Source organism: Sceloporus occidentalis, unplaced genomic scaffold, assembly GCF_023333645.1.
Source record: "Sceloporus occidentalis isolate IW3139 unplaced genomic scaffold, rSceOcc1.0.p SCAF_6, whole genome shotgun sequence".
In the NCBI taxonomy this organism is placed as follows: domain Eukaryota; kingdom Metazoa; phylum Chordata; class Lepidosauria; order Squamata; family Phrynosomatidae; genus Sceloporus; species Sceloporus occidentalis.
Window position 1 is genome coordinate 68,276,869 of NW_028316986.1, and position 18,055 is coordinate 68,294,923.

General features: G+C 42.3%; 1 protein-coding gene across 5 annotated transcripts in view; it reads left to right on the forward strand.

The window, feature by feature from the left end:
- The first annotated feature begins 1,564 nt into the window (after window positions 1–1,564).
- Window positions 1,565–18,055, forward strand: part of GALNT2 (polypeptide N-acetylgalactosaminyltransferase 2) — an 87,818-nt gene continuing 71,327 nt past the window's right edge. For 2 of the 5 annotated variants that reach the window (XR_016281736.1, XM_089529949.1), the window contains exon 1: window positions 1,565–1,709. Coding sequence is in view for 3 of the 5 variants with exons in the window: in XM_089529949.1 (XP_089386075.1) it covers window positions 1,599–1,709 (111 nt within the window). In the remaining 2 variants the exon portion in view is untranslated. The remainder of the gene's footprint in view (window positions 1,710–18,055) is intronic. The other 3 variants (XM_089529946.1, XM_089529948.1, XM_089529947.1) reach the window with 3 other exon arrangements.

Here is an 18,055-nt window from a genome sequence, read left to right on the forward strand (position 1 = left end):
CAGTTACGTGCGGCAAGAAAGCCAGCATGTTGTAGTGGTTTGAGCATTGGATTGCGACTCTAGAGACCAGGGTTTGACTCCTGCTTGGCGATGAAAGCCACTAGGAGACCTTGGGCAACTCACACTCTATCAGCCTCAGAGGAAGGCAATGGCAAAACTCCTCTGAAGAAACCTTGCCAAGAAGATCCCATGAAAGGTTTGCCTTAGGGTTGCCACGAGTTGGAAATGACTTGGAGGCATACTTCACCACCAGAGATGCAGGCTGCACTCATATCCCCCTTTACACAGGACTAAATGCATCTGAGGAAGTAGACTGAAGTCTACAAAAGCTCATGCTGCCATCTAAGAAGTTATGTCTCAAAAGGTGCTACCAGATCTCTCTACAGATCATTTACACAGGAGTAAAGGCTCCCTCGAACTCAAGCCCTGAGAAAAGAGGGTTGGTGGACTGCGACGCATGCAGTTGACCTCTCTTGGAAGGGAGGCCACCACCAAGGCGACCAGACATCCTCCTTTTCCAGGACATGTCCTCCATTCCAGCCTTCTTTTGTCCAGGAGGAATTGCAAAAACGACCTCCATTTTGAGCATGACCAAGAAGCATGAAATTATATATATATATATATATATATATATATATATATATGAATTTTTTTTGAGCTTCTTGAACGTCCAACATTTTGCTGCACCTTGTCCTCCTTTGTGGTTATGAGGACACCTGGTCAGCCTAGGCACTACCAATTCTCATTCCTTTTGGAAGATTCGTCCAGGCCTCTTCTGCCTCTTGAAGGCACAGGCCTAACTCCAGCCCTTGTTGTTGTTGTTGTGCGCCTTCAACTCATTTCTGACTCATGGCCGCCCTGAGGCAACCCCATCATGGGCTTTTCTTGGCAAGACTTGTTCAGAGGAGAGGCTTGCCTTGACCTTCCCCTGAGGAGGCTGAGAGAGAGTGAGTTGCTTAAGGTCACCCAATGGGTTTTTATGGCTGAGCTGGGATTTGAACCCTGGTCCCCAGAGTCTCTGACCCATATTTATTTAGTACCCTGTACTTGGGACTCTTTCTTCACAGGGGCGCATCCATACTGGAGAAATAACCCGGTTTGGTACCACTTTAACTCTTTGTCTGACTCTTTGCTATGGAATTCTGGGAATTGGAGTTTGTTGTGGAGCCCAGAACGGAGCTTTGCTTTGCTCCGCTCTGGGCCCCACAACAAACTCCAACTCCCAGAATTCCATAGCCTTCAGACAGAAAGAGTTAAAGCGGTGCCAAACCGGGTTATCTCTCCAGTGTGGATGCGCCCCTGTGAAGAAAGAGCCCCAAGTCCCCGGATGTTCCCCTCCCTGCCCCTCCTCCTCCTCCTGGGAGGGACCCCTGGAGGCTCAGCGTGCTGCAACCATGGCGACGCGCCTGGCCCCGCCCCCCGAGGGGCTTGGCGCCCTGCGATTGGCCAAGGGGTGGGCGCGCGCCCTCTGCCCTCTGACCCTGCGCGGCGGCGGCGGCGGCGGAGGAGGAGGAGGAGGCAGCGGCAGCGGCTGCCGCCCGTTTCCTGGTGGCCTGTCGGCTGCTGCAGCGGCGGGCGGACGGACGGACGGAGGGAGGATGCGGCGCAAGTCCCGGCTGCTGCTGTGCTTCGCCTTCCTCTGGGTCCTGGGCATCGCCTACTACATGTACTCCGGGGGCAGCGCCGCGCTGGCCGGCGGAGCCAGGAAGGTGAGCGAGCTCAGCCCGCTGCCTCCGTCCCAGGCTCTCGCTTCCCCTGCCGCCTTGGCTCCTCACTCTCCCGGGAGAGGAAGGAACAGCTCCGGGGCCCGCGGTGGCAGCCTTCCCGCCGCGTGGAACCCGGGCCAGGCTGTTGCGCCTCCCTCCCTCCTTCCCTCCTTCGGTCGGGGAGCCAGGAACAGACCCCGACGCCCTCCCTCCTGCTTCTCCTTCCTCTCTTTCCTGCCTCCCTCCCTCCCTCTCTTCTTTCTTTCTTCCATTCCTTCCTCCTTTCTTTTCTGCCTGCCTTCCTTCCTGTCTGCCTTCGTTCTTCCCTCCAGCTCTCCCTTCCTTCCCCCTTGCCGCCCTCTGCCTTCCTTCCTCTTCCCTTCCTTTTTCCTCCCTCCCTTTCTCCCTTTTTCCTTCCCTCCTTTCCTTCCCTCCCTTTCTTCTTCTCTCCCTCCCTCCCTCCCTCCTTTCCTTCCTCTTTCCTCCTCTCCTTCCTTCCCCCGTGCCCCCTTTCCTTTCCTCCCTCCCTCCTTTTCTGCCTGCCTGCCTTCCCCTCCTTTCCTCCCTTCCTCCTGAGTAGATGCGGGGGATCTCCCCTTGCCCTCTCCTCCCCTCTCCGCCTGGAAGAGCCCAAAATCTCTCCCTGGCTCCGCTTCCGCCTCCTTCAGACACGAGGTCAGGCTGCGGCGGTGCCTCCCTCCCTCTCCCTCTCCCTCCTTTCCCGAGGAGCCAAAGCCTCCCCCCACATTGGAGGCTCCTTTCCTCCCCTGGGCTGCTCCAGAGAGACCGGGGGGGGGGGTCTGTTGAGATGCCTCTTCCTCCTCCAGAGCCTCTCCTTTCCTTCCTATCCGAAAGGCAGAGGATGGTGGCTCCTTTGTGGACTTGGGACTGAATCAACAGGATCCAGCCACGTCGCAGCCTCTGCCTTCTTCGGGGAGGTTCAAGCGTGGCTCCATCCATACTGGAGGGATAACCCGGTTTGGCACTGCTTTAACTCTTTGTCTGACTCTTAGCTATGGAATTCTGGGAGCTGGAGTTTGTTGTGGGCCCAGAGCGGAGCTAAGAGTCAGACAAAGAGTTAGTCCCTAGTCTACAAAAGCAATAGGCCACGGAAAGCCATGATAGAGTCGCCTTAGGGTCATGATAAGCCGGAATGGATTTGAATTCGCACCACCACCGCCAACAAATTAGAAGCATTAGCAATCCTTTATTCATCTTTATGCATCTGAGGAAGTAGGCTGAAGTCTAGGAAAGCTCATGCTGCCACTTCCTTTCCAAGGTGCTACAAGATCTCTCTACGAACTGATTGTACAGACTAACACGGCTATATCTTTGAACCCTTTATTCAGTGATGGACGTCCAAAATGGCCATTGATAGTCTTCTTCAGTTTCTTTGAGAATCAGGGTACTTATTCAATGAAGGGTTTAACAAAGGAATACTGGCTCATGCCCATGAACGCTGTTGTAGGCATTTTCATTCTTTGGAGAGTTGCCATATGACTGGGTTCTCTAAAGTGAAGAAATGGTAAAGTAATAGCCCTGTGGGGTTGAAAACGTGAGACCCCAAGTAGGGGAGATTAACAGCTACACATGTGTTGGCGATGCAGGATTTCTGGTTGCTATCGGGGAAGCATAACATTTAATCCCAACCTTCCAGAATGGTTGACTAATGGAAAGGAGAGGAAGAGGTGTGTAAATGTAATAGCTTTTGAAATTGTTGTAAGAGGCTGATTAACGTCGGACGTCAGACCTGGAAATAAAAATTGGGGCACTGTATACGTTGCAAATAGAAACCCTGCTGTTGGGAAATCAGGAAGTTAACCGATTAAGTTAACTGTTACTCTAATTACATATCAGGCAAATGGTTGCAACATTGAAATTTCAAATTTAGTTGATTGAAGTTTGGACCTTATGTTACAGGGCATGAAAATAAATTGCCATTTCAATGAATGTTAAGTTTGCAAATGTCTCTTTAATTCAGGAGAAGGTGTTTTAGAGTTCTGGCCCATTAAATTGCAAACTTCCGCCTGTTTGCTGCTGCTATTCCCCCTCCTTCCTTTTGATGTCAACTGCCTTCACTCTTGCCTCAGTTTTGACTGTTGATTTCTTATATTATTGTGCATACATGCAAAAATATCCTCAGGGTATGTGTAGACTGGCTGCCACTTGAAGCCATAAGGAGTAATAGGAAGGGGATAGTTTGCTGGTCTCTAGTTAGGAATGAGCTGCACAAAATTGAAAATGGTGGAATAAGTATTGATTACCTTTCTTTTCGGAGTGATTTTTGGATAGCATGCCATCCAAAAGGCATGACAGTTTTTGTCATCTGTCAAACCTCCCCAGTGCCTCCCCCTCACCCCCAGGTTTTGGCTGCAAATTGCAACTGTAAGTGACAGAGGTGTCTGAGGAGGTGCCAGTGTGGCTGCATGAGGGTGGGATAGGCCCTTACTAGCCATGCAGTTGGCCATGGTTGGCCTAGAATCACAAGTGAACTTTATGCCTGAGGTGGGATTTCAAAACATTTTGGTCCTCTTAGATCATGGGCTTAATTCTCTAAATTTCTACATCGTAGCTACTTACTAAAACCTTTTGTTGGAGTGGGGAACATGTATTCCTCCAGAAATTGGAGTACAGCTTCCAGCATTCCTCGTCATCACCTATGCTAGCTAAGGCTTCTTGGAGTTAGAGGTCTAATGATATCTACAGAGCCACAGGTTGCCCTCACTTGCCATAGTTCATAGAATCATAGAGTTGGAAGAGACCACAAGGGCCAGTCCAACCCCATTATGCCATGCAGGAACTCTCAATCAAAGCATGCCCAACAGATGGCCATCCAGCCTCTGCTTAAAGACCTCCAAAGAAGGAGACTGCACCACACTCCGAGGAAGGAGTTTGTTCCACTGTTGAACAGCCCTTACTGTCAGGAAGTTCTTCCTAATGTTGAGGTGGAATCTCTTTTTCTGTAGCTTGCATCCATTGTTCTGGGTCCTGTTCTCTGGAGCAGCAGAAAACAAGCTTGCTCCCTCCTCAATATGACATCCCTTCAAATATTTAAACAGGGGCTATCATATCACCTTTTATCCTTCTCTTCTCCAGGCTAAACATACCCAGTTCCCTAAGGCGTTCCTCATAGGGCATGGTTTCCAGACCCTTCATCATTTTAGTCACCCTCCTTTGGACCCACTCCTTCCTTATCCACGGATTCTTTATCCACAGGTTTAACCATCCACAGCTTGAAAGTATTCAAAAATATAAATTCTAAAAAGCAAACCATAAAATAAGGAGCACCATTTTACTATGCCATTGTATTTAATGGGACTTGAACATCCATGGATTTTGTTGTCCTTGGGTGGGGGGTTTCTGAAGCCAAACCACAGCGCATACCAAGGGCCCACTGTATTATATAATTAATTCATATTGAGAAGTTAAAGACATTGCATGTTTCTCCAGTGAAAACAACTTCACTGCATTTTTTTTAAATGAAAGACTAATTTAATTGATACAGATTGTACTTGTGGATAATGACTACTATTACATTAATATATCGTGCTGTCTTAATGGGGAAAATGAGTAATAATCTTACTTTTTCCTGTAGTGTTTATGCCAAATAAAACAGATTTATTTTGTTTCTATTAGTTTTACTTATTTTTCTTTAGATTTTTAAAAACTTTTGTACTGTCTTTCTGCCACAAATGGTATTCTGGGTAGCAAATGGTAAAAGTAAATAAAACAAATGCATTACTATAAAACGTATTAAAATATGATTAAAACATATCAGTACAAAAGAGTGCCCATTTAGATATAACCCAGTTTAGAGGCAGCTTAAACTGCTGCATTCAGATAACCATTCAGATATGATAAAGCATTTAGGCCATAGAAACATATCAACCACATGGAACCCTTTATGATAGTAGGAGAAATTACAGTGGATAGAGAGTAGTCATTCTGCCACATTACTATGATGAAACTTAAGATTTTTTTCCTTCTTTGCCTTGGGTAAGACAGTTGAACCCTTGATTCTGTGGCTCTTCTCTTGAAACTTTAAGATGAGAAGAAACAATCAAGTTTGAAAATAACTTTCAGTATCCATTAACTTGTCAGTGCCTTGTCTCATTGGAGTGGCAGTTCTGCAGGCAAGGGAGTGCATCTGATTTTTTTTTAATGTATGTGAGATCACTTGCACAATAGACCTTTTACATTTTCCTCTCCCCCTTTCCCCCCTCTGTTTTTCACTCCTTCAGAACAGATTTTGGAAGGTTTGGGAGGCTGCAGGTTGGAGAAAGAATCTGCTTTACCGGCAGATGCTGAGTCCATCAGTGGACAGACAGAACTGAATTTTGTCCAAGATTAAGAATGGTAGAATGCCTCTAAACTGGTTGTTTGGTTTTTGAATAAAGATAACTGTAGAGTACTTTTAAACATTTAAAAGACTTCAGGTGCAATGCAGGAAGGACTTCTTACAACCATGTAAAACAAGATGATGTTATTCCTCATAGGCGAGGTTACTGTGATTGAGAATGACTTTTTTAGTGAGTTCCACATCAAGGTGAATTTGGAACTAGGAATTTCCTGAATCACATTTCTGTCTCTTATCTGCATGTGTTAAGTAACTCTCTAAGATTCTTGGTGGCTATTCCATTCTTCAGGTAGTAGTAGCCTTGGGCCAAGATGTATAAGTTGCTGCCCAAATTCACTTCATGGTATCTACGTACAACATATGTTAGGGAAGGGCAACTTCTGATGGTCTGGGGGACAGTTTCCCTTCCTATGGACCTTAGTAGATTGCAATTCTCAAAGAAGCTGGGTGAATTGTGCCTCATAGCCCCTTTTCCAAAAAGTTTCTGGAGGATTGAAAGTACAGTACTTTGTTTATTTATTTAGGCTCTTCTTGGCTCACCCCCAATCTGTATCTGCAAACATACACATGAAATATGCCAGATCTGTGAAGGCATAGATCACCAGCCCTTATGTACTACAAGTCTGTCACTTAAAGCAAGCAGCTTTAGAATTATGGAGAATATGCATTTTCTTATGGCTTGACCATTAAATACAAAAGCCAGAGATATGTAACGGCATAGTACGTCAACTTCTACTTTTTTTTCTTGTATGACTGAAGGTATTGACAAAATATCAGACTTTGCTTTAAAACTTTAGGACCATCAAGGCCTAAATTTGTTTCAGGGCTGGTTTTATCTCACAGGCAATAAGTTAGTAGTCCCTATCTTTGTTTATATTGTGCTGTTGGGAACTTTCATGTAGTTTTAAACAGTTAACACAGTAGTTTCCACTTTGGTTTTCCTGCTTTTTGCCTTAAGTGTATTAATGCTTTCTTTAGTGTTGTGCTGTCATTTGAATTTGTTCTTAACGTTCTGTGTTTGAGAGAGTGCATTGGAATAATAGATTAGACAACTCTAGGATTGTTTGGTATAGGTAATAACTTATGCATGAATGAACTCAAAGAGAAATGGTTTAGTTTGAATCATATAATGGGAAAAATGCAACATGTAGAAGAGCAAAGATGTGAGAACAAGTTTGGAGTCAAGGTATTTAAAATAAAATATTGCTTAGATGAATGTTTATGTACCATGTAAAGACTGAGTTTACAGATATGTCTGTTTTAAAATACAATACTAGATATGTAATTTCTGGATATTTTGAAGCCATATGAAAATATTTCCCTCCAGTTTATCAATTAAATCAACACAATTTTGGAAAAAATAGTGGTATTAGTATCTTTTTCAGATTAAAGATTGCTTTGTTACTGTAAGAAATAAAATTGTTGCATACATTATATGATACAGTTACACAATTTTGTTTGACATAAAATTATAATGTTATTAAAAACACAGTTCAGGCAATAGTTACAAATTAAATCTCCTTTGTCTTAAAAATGTTACAAATAAAGCTACAGTACATGGCTCTGAACCTGTGAAGACCCTCTTTGGCCTTGCCACTTTATTAGAAGCAGACCCAAAAACTCAAAATGAAACAAAAACAACAAGAATTAAAAAAGGAAAGCATGAACACTAGTAAAACAGATAAAAATGATTTTGTATCCTTTAGTTTTTTGTAGTGTAAGAACATATAAATACTTATTGCAGAATACAAAACCAAAACAGTTGAAAAAGGAATATCAAGGCCAGGCATTCTCATGATTAGATACTGTACATTGTCTTACATTTTGTTCATCATTCTAACATTTATTCATCGTTCTGAAATAAAATATTCCTTAATCCATTTTCCTCCATTAAAAAAAAATTCTGAGGAAAAAAGGCTTTGGAAAAAATAGTGTATGACAGTACATGATCACACTTACAGCACAATCCTATCCAGCTTACCTTGGTAAAATAAAGAGCATGGTTGACTAACTGAAGTTCCTAGCAATATGAGATGTTGCTGTATGGGTGATATTACATCTTATGCCTTGGCTACTGCTAACTGAAGGCCCCAGCCATCCACATATTGATATTCAGCAAATTAATGAGATGTTAGGTTTTCTCCTTTTTGAAGGGCATGGAGTAATGTATGCACTGTGATATATTCTTGTTGAGCTTCCCACAAAATGGAATAATGTCCTCATACTGAACAGATAGCTGTCACTAAATATGATGCTAAAAATAAGTGGGCAAGTTGCAGATTGATGTACTATGTGTGTGCAAAACTTAGATTACTTAATTAACCAAAGATGAATCACTTGTCGCCACTGCAGCACGCAGGTGACTTATTTAGCTCTTGTACATGGATGTTTGCCAGGCAGGTGAATGGAGGCTTATCGAATGAGGCAGTTCTGGCATTTTTCCAGTGACCTGAAAAAATGGGTGAATTATTTCTCCCTTTTTTCAGCCTCTCTTATCAGAATAATTTTAAACATGCCACGGGTTTTTTTTTTGGGGGGGGGAATTCTTCAACTTTAATTTTGAATTAATTTATTGGTTAGGCTTGTTTAACAACGTGATAAAATTTAATTACCGGTGGTAATTTTCTAGTAATAGTTTGTTTTCATAGGATATTCCAGTTAATTTTTTGGTTACATTTGATACTTCCACAGCATGCAGTTCTTTTTGAACCTATTTTATAAGCAAATGGATGAGAATGTATTAGTTAAAATGATATCAAAGTAATTTAGTACATGTTATCCATACACTGTTATTCATTAAGAAATAGAAAAATGACTTATTCCTCCCCTTCCCCCCCCAGTTTTCTGCTAATCCATGAAGGAAAACTCTGACTTGTGGTAAATCTATTCAAGGGTAGCAGTGATACCTTTGAGGTGTTGATTAGAGGACCAGAAGTGATAGTTAATCTAAACTTTATGTGTAGGCAGGGGCCATATTCCAAAGAAGACAATAGTTTTCCAGGATAAATATATTTTGTGTCTAAATTATCACAGTTTGAGGGAAACATTATCAAAGGAGTGCTGACAATAGATAACATATCTTGATTATTTCTTGATCCACAGTTGGTCAACACCTTTATTAGAATCAACCAAAATGTAACAAAATAGTGGGCAAGCATTCAGGTTTTCCAGCATCCTTAAATCAGGCTGGATATTAAGTGAAGAAGTCAAGAGAAGAGGCTGGGTTGATACTGTAGCAACAGTGTCTGCATTTAGTCACAGTTTTAGGAGGTTACAGTTGGATGAAGCTCTACTAGCTACTCTGTAGGTTTTGTTTCACACCTTGGACTGCTAGGGAAAAAAGCACAGGATGACATGATCTTCCATCTTTGAATGTATAAAATCGAACATTAGCCTGAATCAGTATCCAGCTTTAAACAAAATACACAAGTTACTAAGTACCAGTGATGGATCGAAGAACAGAAGAAACATAAGAAGCAGCATACAGAATCAACTCAAAGGCTTGTTTTGTCCAGTGCTGTTCCATGTGGCAACCAGATAGCTGTGAGAAGCTCACAAGTAGAAAATAAGAATGTACATAAAGAGGAAAATGTCAGTTTTTATATTAGTGAAGATGGAAATTAATGGTAGGTGATATACAAGGTTTTTAAAAAGCAATTAAAAGTTGAATTAAATAGTGTAGCCAGGATTTGGGAAAAATGGGGAGCCTGCCTCCAGAGTCACTATACCTGGGAGGAGATGAGGAAAAGCAAATGGACTGAGTGAGGGTGAAGCAAGATGTTTTAAGGGGGGGCAACAGGTGGAGGGAGGATGACCTCAAAAGACACAGAGGTAAAAGGCATGGAGAACAGCACTTGAGAAGAGCGTTCAGAAGGAGCTGATGATAGAGGAGAAACACTTTGAGTTGCTAGTGAGCCAATTGACGTGCCCTGTGTGGCCATGAAAGTGGGTGACAGCCCAGTGCTGTGTGGCAGAAACCCAGATGGATTCTCCAACAGGAGTGAAGGATCTAATGCAGTGGTTCCCAACCTGTGGGTCGGGACCCCTTAGGGGGTCGAATGACCCTTTCATGGGGGTCGCCTAAGACCATTGGAAAACACCTATTTAATTACAGTTATGAAGTAGCAACGAAAATAATTTCATGGGTTTGGGTCACCACAACATGAGGACCTGTATTAAAGGGTCGCGGCATTAGGAAGATTGGGAACCACTGCTCTAATGTCAGCTTCCTCCTCTTTTTCTTTGATGGGAGCTAGGCCTGCCAGAGATGGATTAGGAGGAGGGACAGGTTGGCAAAGTGCCTCAGTGGCAGAAAACATGTGAGGTTGTGGTTGGGGCTGAGGGCTATTGATAGAGAAGCGTGAGTAGATGGAGAATAAGAAGGGTGTCCAGCTAATGACTGAAAGGAGCTGAGATGGAAGTGGCATTGAGCATGTAGACTTACTGGCTTTGAAGAGGAGGGTGGAGGAAGCAACCACTTAACTTTCCCCTAAGGGAAGAGCTCAATTTTCTATTGGGAAGGAACATTTAGGCTCTTTCTCTGCAACAGGTATGTCTGTCTCTAACCCTGAGCCCCCAACTAGGTACTTGTCATTTTTTTTGTTGCCTTAATAAAGTCTTCACCACTACTTACCAGTTGTCCTCATGATGGAAGCACAAGCAGGTGCAACATTCCCAAAAGGCCTGTCATAGCGAGCATTACCCAGCAGTTTGAAGGAATGTAACACCTAAAGCAGCCTTTTTGATCTTCCTTGTGAACTGCTAAAGTGAATATGTATTAAGTCCCACAGCACTGTATTTAAGCATTGAAGGACACCAGTGTTAGCAGTTCTAACTAGAATAGACCGCTGAATCAGTAGAACTCAAGTGTTGACTTACACAGTTCCAGCTGACTCAATATGTCTATTTTACTTGAAACTAACAATTGGATAAATGTATGATATCCACAAAGTAAAGTATACTAAAGCCTGCATACCACTTGGTACAGATTAATCCAATCAAGTCAGTAATCCCCACTGACTTTGTGGACGTAACAAGCTGGAGTAATTTGCCCTTTCTCTTTCCTCCCGCTTTGTTTAACATTCAGCCTGGTGAAAAGAGATGGAGGATTCAAAATATTGTTCACCTTTATATGACATTTAATTGGTCTCTATTGCTCTCCACTTAGATGCTGGAATTTTTCTTATGGACCAATATGGTTTCATTTTCTTTTTGCATAGCTTTAAGATTTAATCCAAAATGAATATGTTTTTGTTTGAAATAACTATTTAAAGTCATACTTGAGGAAACTAGATGCTGAAATACTTACTGGAAGTAGTAATGTAAAATTTAGTTTTGGCAAAAAAGTTCTTTTGCAAACAAAAATTCATTTCATACACATTTGGTTTTGAATATCAAAAGTAGTGACAAGTTTTGTCGTTGTTTTGGAAATTGTATGAAACAAGCTCCTGCTAGTACAAACTATTTATATTTCATGTTTGCTGGGTGTTTGCTTTAGTGTTTTTAAAGGAGCTTTAAAACTGTCCTACTTGTTCTAATTTGATTTAACCACATAGTGGTTTGGTTTGCATGGTTAATGAAGCCTCTTACTGCAATCTTGACTGTAATTAAGTAACTTGCAAGCATGAGTTAAACCTTTGTCACACATAGTAAAAAAATGTTGTATTAGAAGTGGCTTTCTAGTGTGAGTGTTATTCAGAACTACCATCAGTATTAATCAGAACTATTATTCAGAAAAATTACTGAAATATTGTTCTACAGTGCTTAACATTCTTCATGGCCTTAAACAAAAATTTAGTTGGTCATGCCCCCAGCCACAGCGATACTGTGTTTAAATAGTTATTCCAACCCATTGGCAACTGGTTTGAGGGGCAGCTGTTAGTGCTATATAGGTAGCTTAGTGGTTAATTGTGTTTTAAAAAGAACCTTTAATTAGTAAATGTTTTCTTCAGTTCTGTTAGTAAAACATCTGGCTTTCTTCTGATGTTCGTTCTAGGTGACAGCTGAATGACAAAATAATTGTTTAAAAATACAATAATAACCTGCTGTGAAAGACGGGAACTGTGTTTAATACTGAGCAGATTATTTTAATGTGATATTAATTACAGCACCTTATATTCTTGTCAGAAATATTCATGGATAGGCAAATATCTGCTGGTTACACAATTCTCTTTCCCTATGTTCTACATATTGCATCCTGAGATTCATTTGCTGCTCCTGTGCATTAATCTGAGGCAGTACTATTGACTATACACTTTAGTCTATTGTGTCTCCTGAGTGAAGGGCATAGCTCCATTGCCTACATCCAAAGCTTAGTTTTGACTCCTGCTGTCTTTTGAATCTGTTTCCCCAAGAAGCAGACCAGTCTCCCTGAGGGTCATGGGAGGGATGCATTCTCCTTTCAGTGCAGTCTATCATCCAATGATGGAGTCATTGTCCTGGGAGAGACAATGAATACATACTGCTTCCCTGTGAGACTTCAAAGTCATGCAAGTGGCAAAGTTTATTTATTTATTTATTTATTTAGGTATTTACATCCCGCCCTTCAGCCCTAATGGCTCTCAGGGCGGCTTACAATTATAATTTTTACTCAAACAGTTCCCATTGTTGCTATTTGTACAGTACTGTCTGGAGATGTGAAGGCCAATTCTGCCTCCCATCTCATTTTCCCCAAGCCCCCTTTTTACTACAAAAATTGAAAAAGTCCTGGTCTTGGTGGCCTTTTTTCAATTCTCTTTATGGGAAATAATGCTTTATGCCTGCTTGGCACTGCAGAAAACTCACAAAGATAAAATACAAGCATATCTCTTTTAACAAAGTTTTTATGTCTGATCAGTCCCCACTTTTTCCTTTTTGTCCTCTGTGTTGTTTTGTTACATTTTTAAGCAGCATTGGCACTGTGAGGATGGTGAAGGGGAGGGCCAGATTTTCATTGTTGGGTTGCACCAGTGTGTTTGCAATAAATAATGCAATAAAACTTGAACTCAGAAAGAATGAGATTACTCTAACTGATCCTGTTGCAACTGTGTGTGCATGCCTACAACAGATAAGGTGAATAGTAGCTGCCTTCAGAATCCTTTACTTGAAAATGTGTGAACAGCAAAACAGAAGAGAGGGAGACCAACTATTCTCAGAATATTACCACCCCCACCCCCCACAAATTGATGAGTTTGGACACCAAAATGGAAAACATTTTTTAAAAAAGGAGGCTAGTGAAAGAAAAACTCACCCTGGGTGCATTTTGAGAGAGGCCTTCAAGTGGTGTCAAAATGTTTTTTTTTTCAAGTTACGCAAGGTGTACCTGATCTGGTCAGTTTCATTTCACATGTGTGTATTGCCAGTTTTGGGTAAAAATGCTTGCTGACACATGTTGAATGGCTTTACTTTTTTGTAGTGTAGTAACCTTTCCCCATTTTTTCTCTGTTTCTGCCACTAGTACCAGATGTTCTCTTCAAGAAGGAATGCTCAGGAACACATCTGCTTTGTTCACTGAGGCTTCACCTGCACTGCAGAAATAATCCTGTTTGACACCACTTTAACTTCTTTGTCTCAGTGCTGGGAATTGTAGTTTGTGTGGTGGCACCAGAGTTCTCTGACAGAGAAGGCTAAATCTCTCACAAAACTACAGTTCCCAGAATTCCATAGCACTGAACCATGACAATTAAAATGGTGTCAAACTGGATTATTTCTGCAGTGCAGATGCAGACTGAGATATGCCTATGACTTTCTTCGTTTTATCATTGATGGTTTCTTTTGTTTTTATTCTTTTACCCTGCTCTTAACAGAGTGGCAAAACCAAAGAATTTCCTTACTGTTCAGGATTTTCCAGCTCCATTTGTAACAAAAACGTTAGGGGAAAAAAAAGGAACTATTTTCTATAGTTGGTACAGAAATTGTAATTATTTTCTTACTAAACTGCACTTTTAACATGCCAGATGTGATAACTTTGTGTAAAACAAAATTGTATAATTGTATCATGTATATAATATACAGTATTTTGTGTTCTTAAAGTAACAAAATGATTTTTGTGTAAAGGATGTTAATATCATAGCTTCCCTCTCCTGTTTTCTGAAAAACCCGATTTCCCCTCATTCCTGGATTCCCTCCTGAAAACAGTGTTTGTTTTTCTCCACAGTTGCAAGATTTCTGGCAATTTTAAAATGTGTTCATCCTACCTCTTGTTAGTCACACTGATAGGCTCTTAATTACTGTGTTGAAATAGAGGATTTTCCAGGTAGAAATTGCCTCGTATATAGCTACTTGATGCCTTTGGGAGAATAGTAATACTATATGGCTCAAAGAATAATTAGTATATTTAGTTAGTTAGTTAGTTAGTTACAGATATTAGATCAGGATTAGACCAATTATATCTTAGCTTTTAGATTGACCAGTGAGATCTGGAAATTCCAGAGCAGTGGCGGGATACAGACGGGCAAAATGGGGTGTATTCACGACGTCATGAAGGTAGAGCCTTCAGACGGGCCTTACCTGAATGCCGCCATGAACATGCCCCCCGCACGCCCCAAGCGGGAAGAAGCGGCATTAAAAAGGTGCTGCTTTTCTCCGCTTCTTTTCCGTTTGATGCGCAGCTCCGTCTGTAAGCTGCTGCACCGGTACGCCAGAATTGCTACGCCGCTAATTTAAGTTGCCCATTTAAAAGCTCCGTGTCTGCTGCGTCGCATAATGAGTCGGGGTCCTGGAACATGCGCAGTTTGCAGTCAGGCTTTAATTGCAGCGTCAGCTGCCATGCAGGTGTGGAAGCTGCAGCACAGCTGCAGCGCATTTTAAGACTCGTAACCCTAACCCTAACCCTAACCCTAGAGTAACATGTACGCATGCACTGCTAGAATTGGGGAAAGTTTGGACTTTAAAGTGAACCCCTACACACATTCCTGTGCCATTTTCACCTAACAATAAAAAATGCTAAAACTGTAAATATTTACATATATACAAGGGAGGTGATGGGGGATGGCAGGGGGACAGCGGTGGCAGCGGCGACAGCTGTGGCTGTGCATTGCAGATTCAGCAAGAGCGTGGGGACCAATGGAGAGGAGGCATCCATGATGCTGGTGACACTGGCAAAGTGCAAGCGGACAAGGATGCCAACACCAGCTGATCACCAGCTGGCAGGAGACCACCATTGTTCTGGGGCAGAGCAGGGGGGAAAGTTTTAAAGGGGCTTGGGCACTTTAAATGTGCCCATAGGCTTTCTGCCGCCGCTGCTTAGCACTGCAGCTGCGCAGCTGCGCACCCGCCAGCCGGCAAAAGAAAAAAAAAGCCCCGTTTTTGGCTGCCCGTGAGGAAGCTGCCTCTCTCTTTGCAGCGTCCTCCGAGGCGGTGGTTTGGAAACTCCGGGTCTGAAACGGCCCCAGGTGAGGCGTCTTCACTGCCCCCCGTGTGGAAGCCCCATCTCCTGAGCCACGCCCCCGGGGCGGGTGGTCTGGAGGCTCCGTATTCAGCAGAATACACCTCCAAGACGTCTTCCCCTGCCCGTCTGTATCCCGCCCAGTGTATAATAATTAAGACACAACAGTAGCAGGAAACACAAAATAAATATTTGCCTTATTGATGAAAACACAATCGGTTTGACTACATAGGAAAAGCTTGCAAAAATAGGTATATTTCAGCTCTGTCTAAAACTACACATTTTGGGAGCATGTTGAATTTCTGAGGGGTATTACATGTTGTTACCTCTGTTGGCATTGCCTGTGAAACTGAAAAAGGGCGCTGTGAACCTGGAAGGTAATAGATGATGAATAGATTCTGTCAGCTTCATTGTTAATGTTTGTATTACTATAGGAATCACTTGATTTTTATTTTATTTTTTTGTATGAAACTCATTGCCAGACTTGAACATTTGGTTCAGTAGGTTGCCAGTTAGTCAATCCTGGCTAAAACAATGGATAAAAATAAGAGTTGGAACTTAATAGGCGTCTTGGATATGGCAATCTCATTGTCCGTCTCTGCCAGAGTTTCTTGTGTGGTTGACAGGACAGAGCTTTTTAAAGATTGTTGCTAAATGTAGGCCTAAGCAGTACTGTTACAGAATTAGTTGGCACAGCTGACACATTCATTACCTTTTCTTTATTGATGGGGACTCAAACTTGGATTTGTATCAGTAACGACTAATGGATTTGTGAAAGACTTTTGAGGAACCTTGCCAAATGTTTGTAACAGCCAAGTTAGTCACAATATAAAAAAGAAATGCTGCAGTTACTGGATTCCCAAATAGTAGAGAATAGGTTTATACTGAATGTTGAGAACTACAACTGCTTCTTTATGGTTGGGATGAATTGACCTGTTTGTGACATAGACTGCTCATGAGAGAGGCTGTTCCATCTCACTATCTGTCTAGGAAGCTATTGATCTAAAGAGCTGTTATGCCTATATTGTTCTTCTGTTCCTTAAAAAGAGACCTTTGATCCAACTTGGCACCCAGCTACTAATTTCAGTGACAATACCAGCGGTGAGCTGGTATCATGGCTGTTGTCCTCTCAAGAAGTAATGATTCCACTCCCCTTCCCCTGAATCCTGCGAACAAGAAGGTAGAACCATGTAGGGTGATGATAATTCTCACTCGCTTTCAGTTGTTCTCACTATTCATCCATTCTATTGCTCTCTTCCCCCATTCTCTCTGCCACCTCCCCTACCTCCCCTACCTCATCACTTTTATGGCTTACAGTATTTTATTTATATTCTGCCCTTTTCCAAGTATGGGAGTCAAAGTGGCTCCCGATTATTTATTTCCCACCACTCCTCAAGGCTCAAGGTGGGAATGGGAGCCCTGGTGGTGCGGTGGTTAAATGCTGGGACTGCAGCCACTCACTCACAATCGCAAGGTTGGGCGTTCGATACTACCAGGAGCTCCAGGGTTGACTCAGCCTGGCATCCTTCCAAGGTGGCTAAAATGAGTACCCAGTTTATTGTGTCCAGTTCTGGGCACGACAATTCAAAAAGGATGTTGAGAAACTGGAGCATGTCCAAAGGAGGGCGACTAAAATGGTGAAGGGCCTGGAAACTATGCCCTATGAGGAACGACTTAGGGAGCTGGGGATGTTTAGCCTGGAGAAGAGAAGGTTATGAGGTGATATGATAGCCCTGTTTAAATATCTGAAAGGATGTCATATTGAGGAGGGAGCAAACTTGTTTTCTGCTGCTCCAGAGACTAGGATCCAGAGCAATGGATGCAAGCTACAGGAAAAGAGATTCCATCTCAACATTAGGAGGAACCTCCTGATAGTAAGATCTGTTCAACAGTGGAACACACTCCCTTCTTTGGAGGTCTTTAAACAGAGGCTGGATGGTCATCTGTCGGGGATGCTTTGATTGAGATTTCCTGCATGGCAGAATGGGGTTGGACTGGATGGCCCCTGTGGTCTCTTCCAACTCTATGATTCTATGATCCTTGTTTGTTTTGTTTATTTTATTCAGAGGTGAAGACTACCAATATTTAAATAAAAGTAGTAATTGTAAGCCACTCTGATAGCATTTAGGACAGAAGGGCGGGCTATAAATAGCGTAAATAAATAAAATATTTCAACATGTTTTATGCTATTACGCAACATAGTTAGGTTATCTGAAGTGTGTTGCTCACAGTCTATAATTGAGAATGGTAGTCTCAGGGATGCAATTTCAAAATAAACAAGAAGAATAAAATATTGCTTGGCTTCAGATAATACTTTTAGGTTTGGAACCATGGTAATTGTGCTTCTGAGCACTGAATCCTCATTGCTTTCTGTTTTGTGTACTATTCAAGTTGTTAATGTATCCAAATAGGTTATATCTGGCTTCTTTTTAAGAAGCATTCTAAATAGTGATGCTGCTGAAGTCCCTAGTTTCCTCATCTGGAATATGAAGTTGCCTAGTTTATAAATTATGAATGTAAAAATAGATTGTTTTTATTAACTGCCCTCAAGTTGACCCCAACTCATGGCAACCCTGTGCATGAGACATCTCCAAGCCCCTCTGTCCTCCAGTGCTTTGCACAGGTCCT